The following is a 14,027-nucleotide window of genomic DNA, read 5'->3' on the forward strand; positions in this document are numbered from 1 at the left end:
GTGGCCAGGGTGGTGTAGCCACAGTCCAATAATCCCCCTGGGGGTGGTGCAACATGGGAGGATCACATGGGGAAGGAAAAGGGACGACACCGTAGGAGAGACGCAGTGTATTCCTACTGCTGTCCAGGCCCCTTCACCCTCTTGCCCTCTCCAGAATCCTGGAATCTATCAAGAACTTTGTCCTCCCCTAAATAGCACTGAGACTAAAAAGAACAGTTGGCAAATCTTAGAGAAATGAACTGAGAGGAAGAAGATGTGCAGAGTGCAGAATAGCACCACGGCGGAACCACAGTGATCAGACCAGCCTTCTCAATCCTGCAGGGCTCGGCTATAAAATAAAAAGGAAAGAAGGACATCCTATGGTCAACAGTCGTCCCTGGAGGAGCCACGACGAAAGGCGCGGTGTCTTCCGGAGACGGGGAGAAAGCGGAATACCCAGGAAGACGATGAGAGCTCCGGAGCCAGTCCTACGATGGCAGAAGGTACCGCACGCTGGCAGATGCAGGCAACAGGCAGTTCTGAGGCTTGGAAAGCATGACAGCTTCCAGATGATGATTGGTATTGGGGAGCCACTGCACAAGTCCTGTAGCTGATGGAGGAAGCTGGGAGAAGGCGGACGCGCATGCAAACCAGGAAAACAGGTACACGGAGGGGCAGAAAGACACTGGATCCAGAGAAGGTGGTGGCAAGCAGAGAAGGGGGAGGAATACCCTGAACCTAGGGTCTAGGACCCTGAGAAGCAGAGGAAGTGGTGGCAAACAGAGACGGGAGAGAAATACCCTGAACTGAGGGTCTGGGACCATGAAAGTAATATTGAAGAAACTTTCACATCTATGGTAATACATGGTAGTGCTTTTCAGGAGAGTAAACAAAGCCTACCTAGAAGGAGAGGTAATGAAGACAGGCGAGTTCGGGACTCGCACCCATAACAGAAATACATCAGTTGCTCATCCTCATAGTCACAGTACATGGGAGAAAGGTGAACCAGGTTGGCTGTGCAACAGGTAGTACTTGGCAGGAGAGTAGAGTCTACCTAGAAAGAGAACTGTTGAAACCAAGCGAGTATGGAATTCACACCCCTAGTCACAGTACCAGGGAGGACAGTGAACCCGGTTGGCTGTGCAAGGAAGAGAATCCTGGGGAAGGTAGACAGCCCCTGGGATTTGTGCACATTGTGGCAAAGCTAAGAGAAAGGAGATGTTCACTTGGCTCATCAGGGAAATGGAAAAGAAACCAGGGGAAGGGAGTAATTATGAACTTAAAAAAGGACTATGAAGGACCTACTGAGAAGACAACCCCTTTGCACCATATAGTGAGTTGTTAGCATGAGGGCTAGAGTTAGGGTTTTTGACATGAAGGTAGACTTTTTATTTTGACATCCTGACAGATGCATTTGAGATTTGTGTTGAGGCAGAGAAACCCCTCTTAGCATTTGGGCTGGTGAGGCCTTTCCCCAACCCTACTTTCTTTTAAATAAAAGTCTGTAGCAACAAAAATGCCACTGGCGTATAATTTCAGGTACAGTATAGTTCGGAGATGCGGCTCTCCAGATGTTTAGGACAACAACTTCAACTGACCTTACCCACCATAGTCAATGGTGAGGGAACATTGGAGTCATATTACAGAACATCTGGAGAGCCACAAGTTGAAGACCTCTGATATAGTAGGACACCATGGTGGGGAGTGTAGATGGGTATGGGTATGGCTACAAGCCATTTAAAATAAGGTGGAATACAGAGTGGTGCAATTTACTTGGGGGAGAGAAAGATCATCTCAAGGAGGTCATGGGTTGAAGTGATTGGGCATTGGTTGTCATTTTGTAAAGATCCAGGAATATGTTGAAGCCACAGGTTTTGGATTTATTATTGTTGGCTTACAGTGGCATCTTCATACCAATGAAGTGCAAAATCGGGTATGGTAGCTGACTGGAGGTGTCTAGACCCAGCACGTAAGCCAGGCTATTTTATCAGTCCATCCTTCTGTAACCTGGAAAACACTAGGCTGCACAGTGGTGTTCAATGTTGTTTGCTCTAGAAATTAAGTTTCAGTCAATCCTCTCTTTCGGGATCATTTGACAGTAACAAGTGGTTCATTTTTGCAGGCACAATTCATCTGCATCCTGAAACAAAAGACAGTAGTAGCAGTCTTCATTCCCGGTTTATTCAGACAGAAACCTCTAGTGTATATCTGGATGTTTGGGGGCAGGAAGAAGGGTAATTCTTGGCATTCCTTTCTGCATGGGAAGCGCCGCCGCCTGATATGCTGGCTTAAGGTCTTCCTAGCCTGGGGCCTGATCTGGGAACCCTGTAGCTGTCTTCATTCACATATGGCACCTGTACTAACAGGAATATATGGGAGGGCTTATATACTAGGAGAAAGAGGCAGCAAGATGGGCATCAGATCAATATTCAGATTTCTTCCTTCCTCTCTGAGTGGGCGGATCTCTCCTCATCACTCCTAGCCTCAACCACTCAACTCCTCCTTCTTCTTGGAGACTTCAACATCCACCTGGATGCCTCCTGTCCCCCCTCGCGACCTCTGCGACTCTCTATCACCATTCTCCCCTCGGGCCCGACTCATTCTGCAGGGCACACTCTCGATGTTCTGATCTCCTCAGACCTTCCCCTCTCTGTCCCTCTCTCCACTCCTCTCTCCTGGAGTGATCACTTTCTCCTATCCTCCCACCTCACCCTTCCTACCCCTCAGGCCAAGCCACCTCCATCACTGCCACCCACCTTCTCGGTCATCCGACCCATGAGAAAGCAGAAGCAAAGAGGAAGGTTTTAAGGTGCTTTCGGAAACGAAGATGGTTCTCCTCAATTTTCAGGGAGGCTGTTCCAGAGGGAGACCCCAGCCGAAGAGAGAGATCTACCACCAACTTGTTGCTTGGAGAAGCGACTGGCCCTGAGGGAGTTGGAGGCGTATGAGCAAAGAGCTCGAGAAGGAAGATATTTAGGAAGAGAGAGTTTAAGGTATTGAGGCCCCAGAAGGCCTTGTGGACGATGCAGAGGGTTTTGAACTTAATCCTCGCAGCCACTTGGAGCCAGTGCAGAGGTTTCAGTCCTGGAGAGCTACGTTCCCTGGGCTTGAGGCCAAGGACAAGTCTTGCAGTCCTGTTCTGGATGAGTTGCAGAGGGCAGAGAGTAGAAGCAGGCAGATTTAGAAAGAGGCTGTTGCAATAGTCCAGCCTAGAGAGAAACAGAGCTCTGGAGACAGTGAGCTTCTGGGGGAAGGAGAGGAAAGGAATAATACCTCTGAGGAGGTGCAGCTGGTAGTTTGACTTCTTAGAGACATCCGAGATGTGAGGAGAGAAAGAGAGTGTGGAGTCGAAGATGACCCCAAGGTGTTTAGCCTTCCAGGTGGGAGCAGGAAGAGGGTCAAGACCAATGGCATTCCAGATTCCAGTAGTGTAAATGCAGAAGGCTTATTTGCAGTTTTTCTATTTCTTATAATCCTGTATTTCCAGTTGGGTGATGGATTAGCTCTGTGGGGTTCATGGCCATACAGAGATTACAATGTAGTATCTCTGTATTCTTAGTCACCTCTATAGTTGCTGGCTTTATGCAGAGGTTGAGATGTCTATGGGGACTATTCTTTAAAGAAAAGGCATTTCAGACCTTTACAGAAGTGGCTAATGATAGGTGAGGCCAGCAATGCCTCACACCTTCCAAACCTTCCTCTGCTTTAGTCACAAATGTAACTTTAGGGGCAACAATGACATTGCCACGCCAGATCTCAGCGAAATTTCTGGCAAATATGGATAGTTGCACTGGAGCAGGGACGGGAGTGCTTGTGTGTACATATTCCTGAAGATTAAGTTAGGTTTCAAAATGGTTGTGGTTCGCACTATGGGAGACAGTCACATGTGCACAGATTTAATGTAGTTTCAAAGCAAAACGTACATTTCTTTTTTCACAGTCCTGACAGAAAGAGCATTGCAATAATCACACCTAGACTACTGGTTCTGTTACTCAAGATCTCTTAGCCGTAAAATGAAGAAGATGATTTCTTGAGCCCCATTACATAATACAAACTGTTATTGAGAGTCCAGAGAATTTGAGGGAGCAGGGATACATTCTCTATGAAATATACTCCCAAGCCATTGACCGTTCACAATGTTCTCTGGCTTTGGTTTGGAACATTCCCTATCTCGATCCAGTACAGATAGCATAAGCTCAATTCTGTTTTTATACATCTGGGAAAGAGTCTTTGTCATGCAACCTTAGATGTAATGGAAAGAGCTTCACTTTTAGATTGCCCTCCTTCTCTTCCTTCTTGACTGACAAGTACAGCATAGATTCGTGAGTGTAAGATTGGAGGTCCAGACCCTCTTTCCCAATTATTTGATACAAAGGTTGTTTATAAAGTATTGTTCCAAAAGAATTCTACAATTTGATACCATAATTCGGCGAACAATTATGTGTGAGCATTCATGTTCTTGGGATCACTTCTTTAGGCAGCGATGGATTCAAGCATTCAAAAAATATACAAACTTAATTAGTCCCAGTTGGGATTCCTCATCTGTGCCTGTCAGTGTACCGGTTTTGTAGTTCTAGAGAGGTTGGCACTTCAGATGTTAAATTCCCCATACATTGGGTCTGAAAGGGACAATGAACTATATGGGAGCATTATAAATAGAACGGAAAGGGTATAGGACCTGTGACACTCCTTAATCAAATATCCACAAGTCTAAATCAAACTCACACAGACCTGCCCAGTACTGTCATTATTGGATGAATGAGTAAGCAATCCAGAGTGGCCCCAGATACTGAGGCCTACATAGAGAAAATAATCTCAGTGCACATTGTTGCTACATAATGTGACACTGAATGATCTATACCTGCCAAAATTAGAGAAGAAGGGTTTGAATTTGTGCAGTGATATAAAAACTCACTGCACAAAGATGCTTTTAGAGACATTAACATATGCTCTGCCAGACACTTTCTGCACTGACTGTAAACACCCTCTAACATGTTATTCCACATCTTAATGATGGCTGTCTCAATCAAATGCCTTGTCAGATAATGTAGATTGTAGTAGATTTTGCAATCCAGTTTCTCAAAAGGATCTTGAAGCACCGGTGAAAAACCAGAGGGTGTTTCACAACCTAGTCCCTGGGGATCCCATACTCAGATGACCAGGTAAGGCCATCGGTTTTGGATCCTGACCCTAGGGTTGGACAAGTAAGGAAGGGTCACCTGGGTAGATGGTCCCAAGGGAGTAGGTAGAAGCACCCGATGGTAAGACATGGTATACCCCTTTCTCCACAACCCCTCTAATCCATATCCCTGCTTATTTTATGGGAAACTACAGCTCCCATAATTCCTCCCCATGTTACATTGACAACACTACTGAGCCGGGAAAATGAGTAATGAGGTCAGTTAGATTGCCTCTCCAGGCAGAGTCAGGCACGTAATCCTAACTATATACACCTGCCACTTGTTAAGACGCCCGTTCAGTTGAATAAAAGGTGGTGCACAGGCACATTGGGAGCAAAGCTGGGTACGAGAAGGAACAGCTCTTTCAAGGCCGATGCGAACCAGGCGATGGAAGTCAGAAAGCCAAGGGGCTGATTTGCAGTTAAGATGATCGAGGGAGAGCCAAGCGAGAATCCTACACTTTCGTGAAGCCTTAAGCGTTCCAAGACTGAAACCGAGTGAGCGAAAGAAAGAAAGAGAGAGGTTAGATCCCTGGGGGACACCACAGGTAGAGAAAAAGATATCAGAGAGGAAGGACCCAAGTTGGACCTGGGAGGGTCGGTCGGAGAGGAAAGAGGTCAGCCACGCCAGAGCCTGACCAGTGATACCCAGTGGCAGCATTATGGCATATACTGCAGGAAAAAAAGACCAAGAAAATACATTGGAAAATGCTCCAGTGTATTGTTAGTAACCTAAAATCTACAGGATGTGTTCCTGTTATCCTACAAAAGTGATGCTTGGTGTTTAACCCAATGTTTACAAAACATGCGCTGTAAAATGTTTCATTTTAGTCCATTATTTTAAGAATATTTTCTAGGAGTTACCATCCACAGGATACTCTTCCTCACGGCCCCCGAAGTCCTGTTGGTTGGCTGGCTCGTTATACCTGGTCACTCATGCCCATTTGCGGGAAATATGTATGCCCCTCCAATGAAAGCAATCGCCAGCTACCACTTGAGTAACATATTTTCAAAAAGGACACTTACCCATGAGTAAACTGCACGCCCTAGTCAAAACATTAGGTGCCAATATTAATATCCCAAATATGTATGCATCACATTTGCTGTATCATTTAGCTCGAGAACCAATAAAATGAACAGCAAACTAAACTAACCTTCTTTGTTATAACCACTGTACTCCGACTGCTCTATTTTAACAGCACTCCTTTGATCATCACACTGCTATCACCATCACGCAGACACGATAAGGAGAGATGAAGAAAAGGGCCTGTTTGCTTAAAAAAAGAAAAAGACACTTGACATGTAAAAATGTATGGTGCCTGTGTGATGGTGATAAATAAAGGGTTAATTTATGATAAGAACAGGCAGATGAAGAGAAGGAATGACGTATGTGTTTACTGGGGATTGAAAGTGGCAGAGGAGAGAAAACCAAATCTGCTGTCTATATGATGGGGAAAAGAGATGAATGGAAGGAAAACACACAATATCTGCCATCTCTATGAAGGACATGGAAGAATGCTGTGACGATGGCCCATGTTTGTCTCTATGCTAGGTTAGTGTTGCTTAGTGGGGAATGTGTTGCTTGCATGGCGTGTCTATGCTGCAGTGTATCCTGGTTTTATCACTGATTGAGTGCACCTTTGTGTGGGATACGTCTACCCCTCTGCAACACAGCTGTGCCAGCTCTTGCTGGATAGTTTTCCAAATCCCTCATGAGTAACATCTAATGCACAGAAACCCCCCATTTTTCACACATGCACTTTTTTACCATAGCAACTGCCAGTACAATCAGGGCGATGATACCAACGGACAGCAGAACTGACCCCATACTCGGCCCAACACCTTTGGGGTCTGGGATGCTTGTGCCATTATGGTTGCTCGTTTCGCTTGCCGTCGTGGTGCCCCAAGGCCTGTCCGTGGCAGTCCCGGGGCTGGATCCCTGGTACAGATCGGGCGCACTGGAGGTGGTGTTGAAACTCATACCTCGCCCACGTGGCCACCGGCCCTGGCATCGGCTCTTTGTTCTGTGCTAAAATGCGACAAGGAGATCCGGCTGCTTGCACAGGGTTGAGGTACTTCTGAATCTTGGTAATGGCACAGCGTGCTGACAAGTAGTGTCGCCTAAAAGAGAGAAAGAAATGACAGATAAGTCCACCGATTCAGGCAACAACATTGTTCCAGTCCCCCTGCAGTCCCCCACACAGCTCAGAAGAAAATTATAGAGAATAAATTATATTTAAAGTGTCTATTCACTTGGACCAGTTTTGAGAGCTCTGGCTCTGTACCTAAACGGAAACCACTGGGAGCGGTCATAGAAAACCAGTGAAGGTTATGTGTTGTGTTTATATTCTTTTTCCAGTGAACACTTGAGGCAGTGATTAAGTGTACTGGAGAAATACATCCAGTGCAAACAGTGTGTTGTATATATGTTATGTTATGTTAGCTTACAAAGCGCACGGTCGCCGAGGCATCATGGCGCTAGAGAGGGAAACCAAACACAGAGACACAACATACCCAGGGAGCAGATGGCTCAAAACAGATATGTTTTTAACGCTTTGCGAAAAGCTAGATGATTTGACAGCAGTTTCATAAAAGGAGGGAGAGTGTTCCACAATTGCGCCGCTGCAACTGAAAAGGGCCGCCGCCCACCCGAGGCAGTCAAAAAGGGGGCACACACAACAAGCCTGCTGTCCCAGACCACAGAGAGCGGTTGGGAACATAGCACTCAAATTTAACACGCAGATACTCTTCACCCTGATCATGTAAAGCACAATGAACAATGTACAGCGCCTTGAACTGAATGTGCTGGGCCATAGAGAGCCAGTGAAGGGCAAGCAAGACAGGGGATATATGGGCCCCATACAGGGTGCCCATCACCACCCTAGTGGGCAGATTCAGGAGGCGTTGCAAGCGGGATATCAACCCCTTGGGCTGTGCTAAATACAGAGAGTTGCAATAGTCCAGCCTGCTCAGAATCATAGCGGCCACCACCGGGGGGCGTAGCTTTGTTGGAATAAATGGAGCACCTTGCGTAAGATTTTCAGTTGAAAATGCCCCATTTGACAAACTGAAGAAACCTGGGCCGTCATGGACAGGTCGGCGGACATAATAATCCCAAGATGTTTTACCTTGGTTGTATGTACTGGAAGCAGACCCAGGGAAGACGGCCAAAAAGAGGAAACCCAAAGTGAAGGATCGGGTGGAGAAACCACTCCCCCACGGCTGTCAGGCACTTACGTAAGCACGCCGACACTTCAAACTGATCAAGGTCAAGACGAATCAGTAGTTGGGCGTCGTCTGCGTACAAATAGCACCTGATGGCAAAGGAGCGGATGAGGTGCAACAGCAAAAAGATATAGATGTTGAAAAGAATGGGGGACAAAGCGGAGCCCTCGGGAACACCACAGTTAAGGTGACAGGGCAGGGACGTGAATGGGAGGGGGGGGGGAAAGAGTTTGGGATATATCTGCTAAAAAGGAGCCAAACCAGGCCAATACCTGACTTGAAACACCAATCTGGGCCAGGCGGGCGATAAGGGTAGCATGATCCACGGTGTCGAACAGTGCTGAAAGATCTAAAAGGATCAGGGTGCCGACACCTCCCCCATCAACCAGCCCGGCCATATCATCCCGTACCGAAACAAGAACCCTCTCTGTGCCCCTGCCAGGGCGGAAGCCAGATTGGGCCGGGTCAAGCATCCTGGAGGATTCCAGGAAAGAGGACAGAATAGGAGAAACCTGTGATTCCAAAAGGTTCATCCAGAAAGGAAGAAGAGAGATAGGTCGGAGATTAGAAGGAAGAGTAGGATCCAAAGTGGGTTTCTTCAGGAAGGGAATAACCAAAGCCACCTTCAACTCAGGAGGGATGAACCCCGACTGACAGGAGATGTTTACAGCAGCTGTGATTTCACTCACAAGATTAAACAGATATCTCCTTCATAACTCCCAGAGGCAACGGGTCGGAGGGAGCGCAGGATTTGATCTTTTGCATGGCATTAGAAACCATGTCTTCTGAAAATAGAGGGAAACAGGATCAACTGGGATCATTATTATTAACAATGCTCTTGTAGGACAAATTACAGGGCAAAGGAGTGTGGGCCAGAGAGCTCATATTGTACGATATTAGTACGAATGGTTGCGGCCTTAGTGATGAAAAACTCTGATAGAGAGTCACATAGCACTTGAGTAGGTCTAACGGTGGGAGCACATTTAGTGGCCGAGGACAAGGACTTAATCACTGAAAAGAGAGTTTTAGGCTGGTTAAGTGCTGTTTCAATTCTATTGACGAAATAAAGTTTTCTCGCCACTAGTACGGCTGCAGAATAGGCTGAAAGACAAGCCCTATATAGCAGCCTGTACTCACGGTCATAGCTGATACGCCATTTCTGCTCCAGCTGCCTCACCGCCAGCTGAGCAGATTTCAACTGAGGTGAATACCAAGGCTCGGGAGGAAGTCTACGAGGTTGAAAATAGCAAAGGGGAGCGACTTCATTAGCGGCATCTAAGAATACAGTGGATAGAAGGACATTGGATGATAAGCAGCAGTTACCCATTTTTCTTTAACCGAGCCTACGAAATTCTGTAGGTTGGCCGAGCGCCAGCAGCGCTGCCAGATACGATCAGGTAGAGCCTTAGTTAGTTCATGGGGTATCATAAGTGAGCATGTTACCAGATAATGATCAGTCCAAATCATAGGTTCAGAAGACATGAAGGAAGGAAAGGATATCTTTACTAGCCAAGACAACATCTAAAGTGTTGCCCAGCTTGTGGGTGGGTGAAAGCACCTGCTGATGGAGATCCAGGTCTGCTAGGTTATCATAAAAAAGATCCAGGGCAGCTGTCCTAGGAATATTGAATTCCAAATTCAAATCACCAAGCACAATAAGGTTAGCATATTTAATTTGCAGGTCCGCTATAAAATCCACCAGAGATTCCAATAGGCCAACATACGAACCAGGAGGTCGATAGATAACCAGAATGTGGCAGACAAAAGTGGAGGAAATACTACACCTAATCAGTAGGGACTCTAAACTAGAGAAATGCGGGCAGTCCACTTCTGCACACAAAAGTTCAGCTTTAAAAATCATGGCCACCCCACCGCCATGATGATGTGCAGGCCTATCTAAATGAATAATCTTGTAGCCATCAGGGTTACTTTGAGGTTTAACAATGAAAAAAATGTATGTGGTTTATTATACAGTGCCACAAATGCTTAGGCCTCACTAATACCGCATCAGACTGGATGTCCATGAAATGATCTATTATAATAAAAATCGTTGGAAAAAAAGCCGAATTGTTTTTTTTTCTTTCTAATAATGCTGGGGGAAGCCCGCTCCCCTCGCCTATCCCCCCTACCTTTACTAATACTCTTGCCCTACCTCACACCTATATTTTAACAAAAATGACCCAAAATTTCAAAACATAGGTAAAACAATTTGGTAATTTCTCCTTACGATTTTGTATATATTCGATCATTCATATGGATACCTATCAGACTAGGAGATAGCAGGTAGTAAATCTAGTGAAAGGGTTGAGGAGTCACTCAATTCTGGTTGTGACATGTTCCTAAGAGTACCAGTAGAACAAGGTGGTCCAGAAGGCCACTAAGAACGACCAGCGCTAATGCCAATAGTTATAAACATAAAAGGCAGCGTTCAACATGAATTTTTGAGGGTACCTAGACCAAGTGCCCTCGGTAAGAAACAAGGTCAATATAATCAGTGAACTGTGCCAATTTACAATAATACATCTATCAGTTAGGTTATATTTTTAATTCCATTCCACAGCCTGACACGTGTTTCGAGCAGAGGTCTTCTTCAAAGGCTGTGCATCAAAATACAATTAAAAGCATTAGCATGTTGACCAATGTATACGCATCATACCAATTGGGCAAACACATAGGGGTTGAAAAAGGGGGGGAAATTGGCCACAATCATAAATGTGTGATACATAACAGCATTGTTTAAATCATTACAGTGTTACATAATCAGTATGATTGGATAACCATAAATGATAAAGTAAAATAAAAATAAATTACCGTTTCCAAAAGACATCCATACGGTTCCGAAACCAATAAGAGGGATGACAAAACAACATGATAAGAAAATAAGTGAGGTGCGGCGACTAAGCAATCCTGGATGATAAGATTGGCTAAATTACCAATAATAATTAAAATATCAAGGTATAATTACCGTTGATGCTTGTCGAAGGCGAATAATCTGTGCAACAAGAATTAGTGTCCAAAGTCACAATTATTGCAAAGTGCCATAATGTTGCCAAAATTAATGTGACAAAAACCGAAAACCAAAATTAGCAATGTATTGCACTTACCAATAGTGCGATTAATTCTAGGGTACAATTCCAGTACTAGACAGGATTAAATTAAATATAACAATAAGTGTTAGAGCTACATAGCCCATTCAAATGAGTTGTTAATTTTTAATTTGTCGCAACACATTATTAATGGAAGTAAAAGAATTACCTTAATGTAAATTGCAATTGCAACGACTAATTATAGTAGACTGCAAAGATCCGCAATGGAGGGGGGAATGTTGCCCACGAAGATACAATATAACCGCCAATTCAAGTAGCCACGATAGTCTGATGTCAGTTGACAATTGAGCAAATAGCAGAAAAAGACAGAGAGCCGATGGACGGCATTAGGTGAATGAATAGTAAACAAACATGATTAAATGTCAGGGACCGTATCGAAGGAGCAACATCTCACTTACCAGCCTTCCGGCAACAACTGTATCCAAGGGAGAGTGCGCGCGCGCGAGATGCAGCTGGTGTAGTTAAACAGGAGAACTAGGACACGAGAGCAAGACCGTAACGAACCATCCAGCGGCAGCCATGTTGGGTGAGGAAACCACTGGCTGCCAATCAAAGCTCAATGAAGACTAATAAGCCAAAATTGGCAATCGAACCTACACGCAATTACATATAGTGATTGACGTTATATTATGAATTAGAAATAACGCACTAAATTTATCATGCATCCTGGTTGTGTAATCTGCCACACACACTTGTTAACTCATCACGACACATAAATCACGGTAAAGTTACTTCCATTTGCACCCAAAATAAAATAAATATAGCATTAAGAACATGGTAATGGTGTGTAGCCACCTACGGTGTCATCTGCACTGGCAACCAACCTAATAATTGCACCAAATATAATCATATATATAATAGCTAAAAGGATTATGAAAACCCATTTGTAAACGGGCCAGCTATACATGGACCAGGAGTTTAATCGGTGATTATGTAAAACCTCATTTAAGTCATAAATAATTTTAGTTGAAACAAATTAATAGCATATAAAATTAAAATTTAACTGAAATTGCCGATGGAATCATGAAAAAACAAAAATTGTCTGAAATGTAAGTTGAATCATAAGAAAACATGAAATTCGTGATCAGAATTTAATCCACGAATGACCAATCTATGTTTACAGATAAGCCTCGCTTCCAATTGTCTCAGTCTGAGTTCCATATTGCCTCCTCTTTTGGAAGGACGAATCTGAACCAAACCAATAAATCTTAAATCCTTGAAATCATCCAATTGATGTAAAGTCTGCCAATGCAGTGCCAAAGGATATTTAGCATCCTGTTTGTTCAAAGAGGCCAAATGTTTGCGAATCCGAATTTTAAGTGGCCTGATGGTACTACCAATATAGAATAGTCCACACACACAAATGATACAATACAAACTTTGTATTGCAGTTAATAAATGAATTAATGACATGGTTGCCTGTGGACCCAAAATCTAAGGATTCAGACTCAAATGTATATGAACACATATTGCAGCTCCCGCATTTGTGAAAACCATTCAGCCGCCCTTGGTCTAACCATGTTTTAGCAATAGGTGCTTGTGCCATAAAAGACGGGCATAAAAGATTTTTAAGAGTGGGGGCTCTACTGAATACTATTGATGGATGTGAATCCAATAGTTTAGTTAGATCATTGTCGAGATGGAGCAAGTGCCAATGACGTTTGAGTATAGCATACACACCATTACTATCACTGTTGTACCAAGTGATCAGTCTAATTTTGTTGAAAGGCATATTAGCTGAAGATGATCTAGTTTTAGGTTTAAGTAAATCACCTCTCTCCATACTAGACACTTCACGTTCAACCTTGGTAAGCAGATTTGGTTGATACCCACGTTGTACAAATTGATCATGTATAAATGATTTTTCCGCATCAAAATCAGCATTGAGAGAACAATTCCTAATATGTGTTCATATACATTTGAGTCTGAATCCTTAGATTTTGGGTCCACAGGCAAGCATGTCATTAATTCATTTATTAACTGCAATACAAAGTTTGTAGTGTATTGTATCATTTGTGTGTGTGGACTATTCTATATTGGTAGTACCATCAGGCCACTTAAAATTCGGATTCGCAAACATTTGGCCTCTTTGAACAAACAGGATGCTAAATATCCTTTGGCACTGCATTGGCAGACTTTACATCAATTGGATGATTTCAAGGATTTAAGATTTATTGGTTTGGCTCAGATTTGTCCTTCCAAAAGAGGAGGCAATATGGAACTCAGACTGAGACAATTGGAAGCGAGGCTTATCTGTAAACATAGATTGGTCATTCGTGGATTAAATTCTGATCACGAATTTCATGTTTTCTTATGATTCAACTTGCATTTCAGACAATTTCTGTTTTTTCATGATTCCATCGGCAATTTCAGTTAAATTTTAATTTTATATGCTATTAATTTGTTTCAACTAAAATTATTTATGACTTAAATGAGGTTTTACATAATCACTGATTAAACTCCTGGTCCATGTATAGCTGGCCCATTTACAAATGGGTTTTCATAATCCTTTTAGCTATTATATATATGATTATATT

General features: G+C 43.8%; 1 protein-coding gene across 1 annotated transcript in view; it reads right to left on the reverse strand.

The window, feature by feature from the left end:
* The window catches only part of C2PH3orf18 (chromosome 2p C3orf18 homolog), a 245,016-nt gene that overhangs the window by 185,346 nt on the left and 45,643 nt on the right, over nt 1–14,027 (reverse strand). Inside the window, exon 2 of the mRNA XM_069644059.1 lies at nt 6,927–7,279. Within this exon, the coding sequence (XP_069500160.1) occupies nt 6,927–7,139 (213 nt within the window). The 5' untranslated portion in view covers nt 7,140–7,279. The remainder of the gene's footprint in view (nt 1–6,926; nt 7,280–14,027) is intronic.

The sequence above is a fragment of the Ambystoma mexicanum genome, chromosome 2p, assembly GCF_040938575.1.
Source record: "Ambystoma mexicanum isolate Mex_15411 chromosome 2p, UKY_AmexF1_1, whole genome shotgun sequence".
NCBI lineage: Eukaryota > Metazoa > Chordata > Amphibia > Caudata > Ambystomatidae > Ambystoma > Ambystoma mexicanum.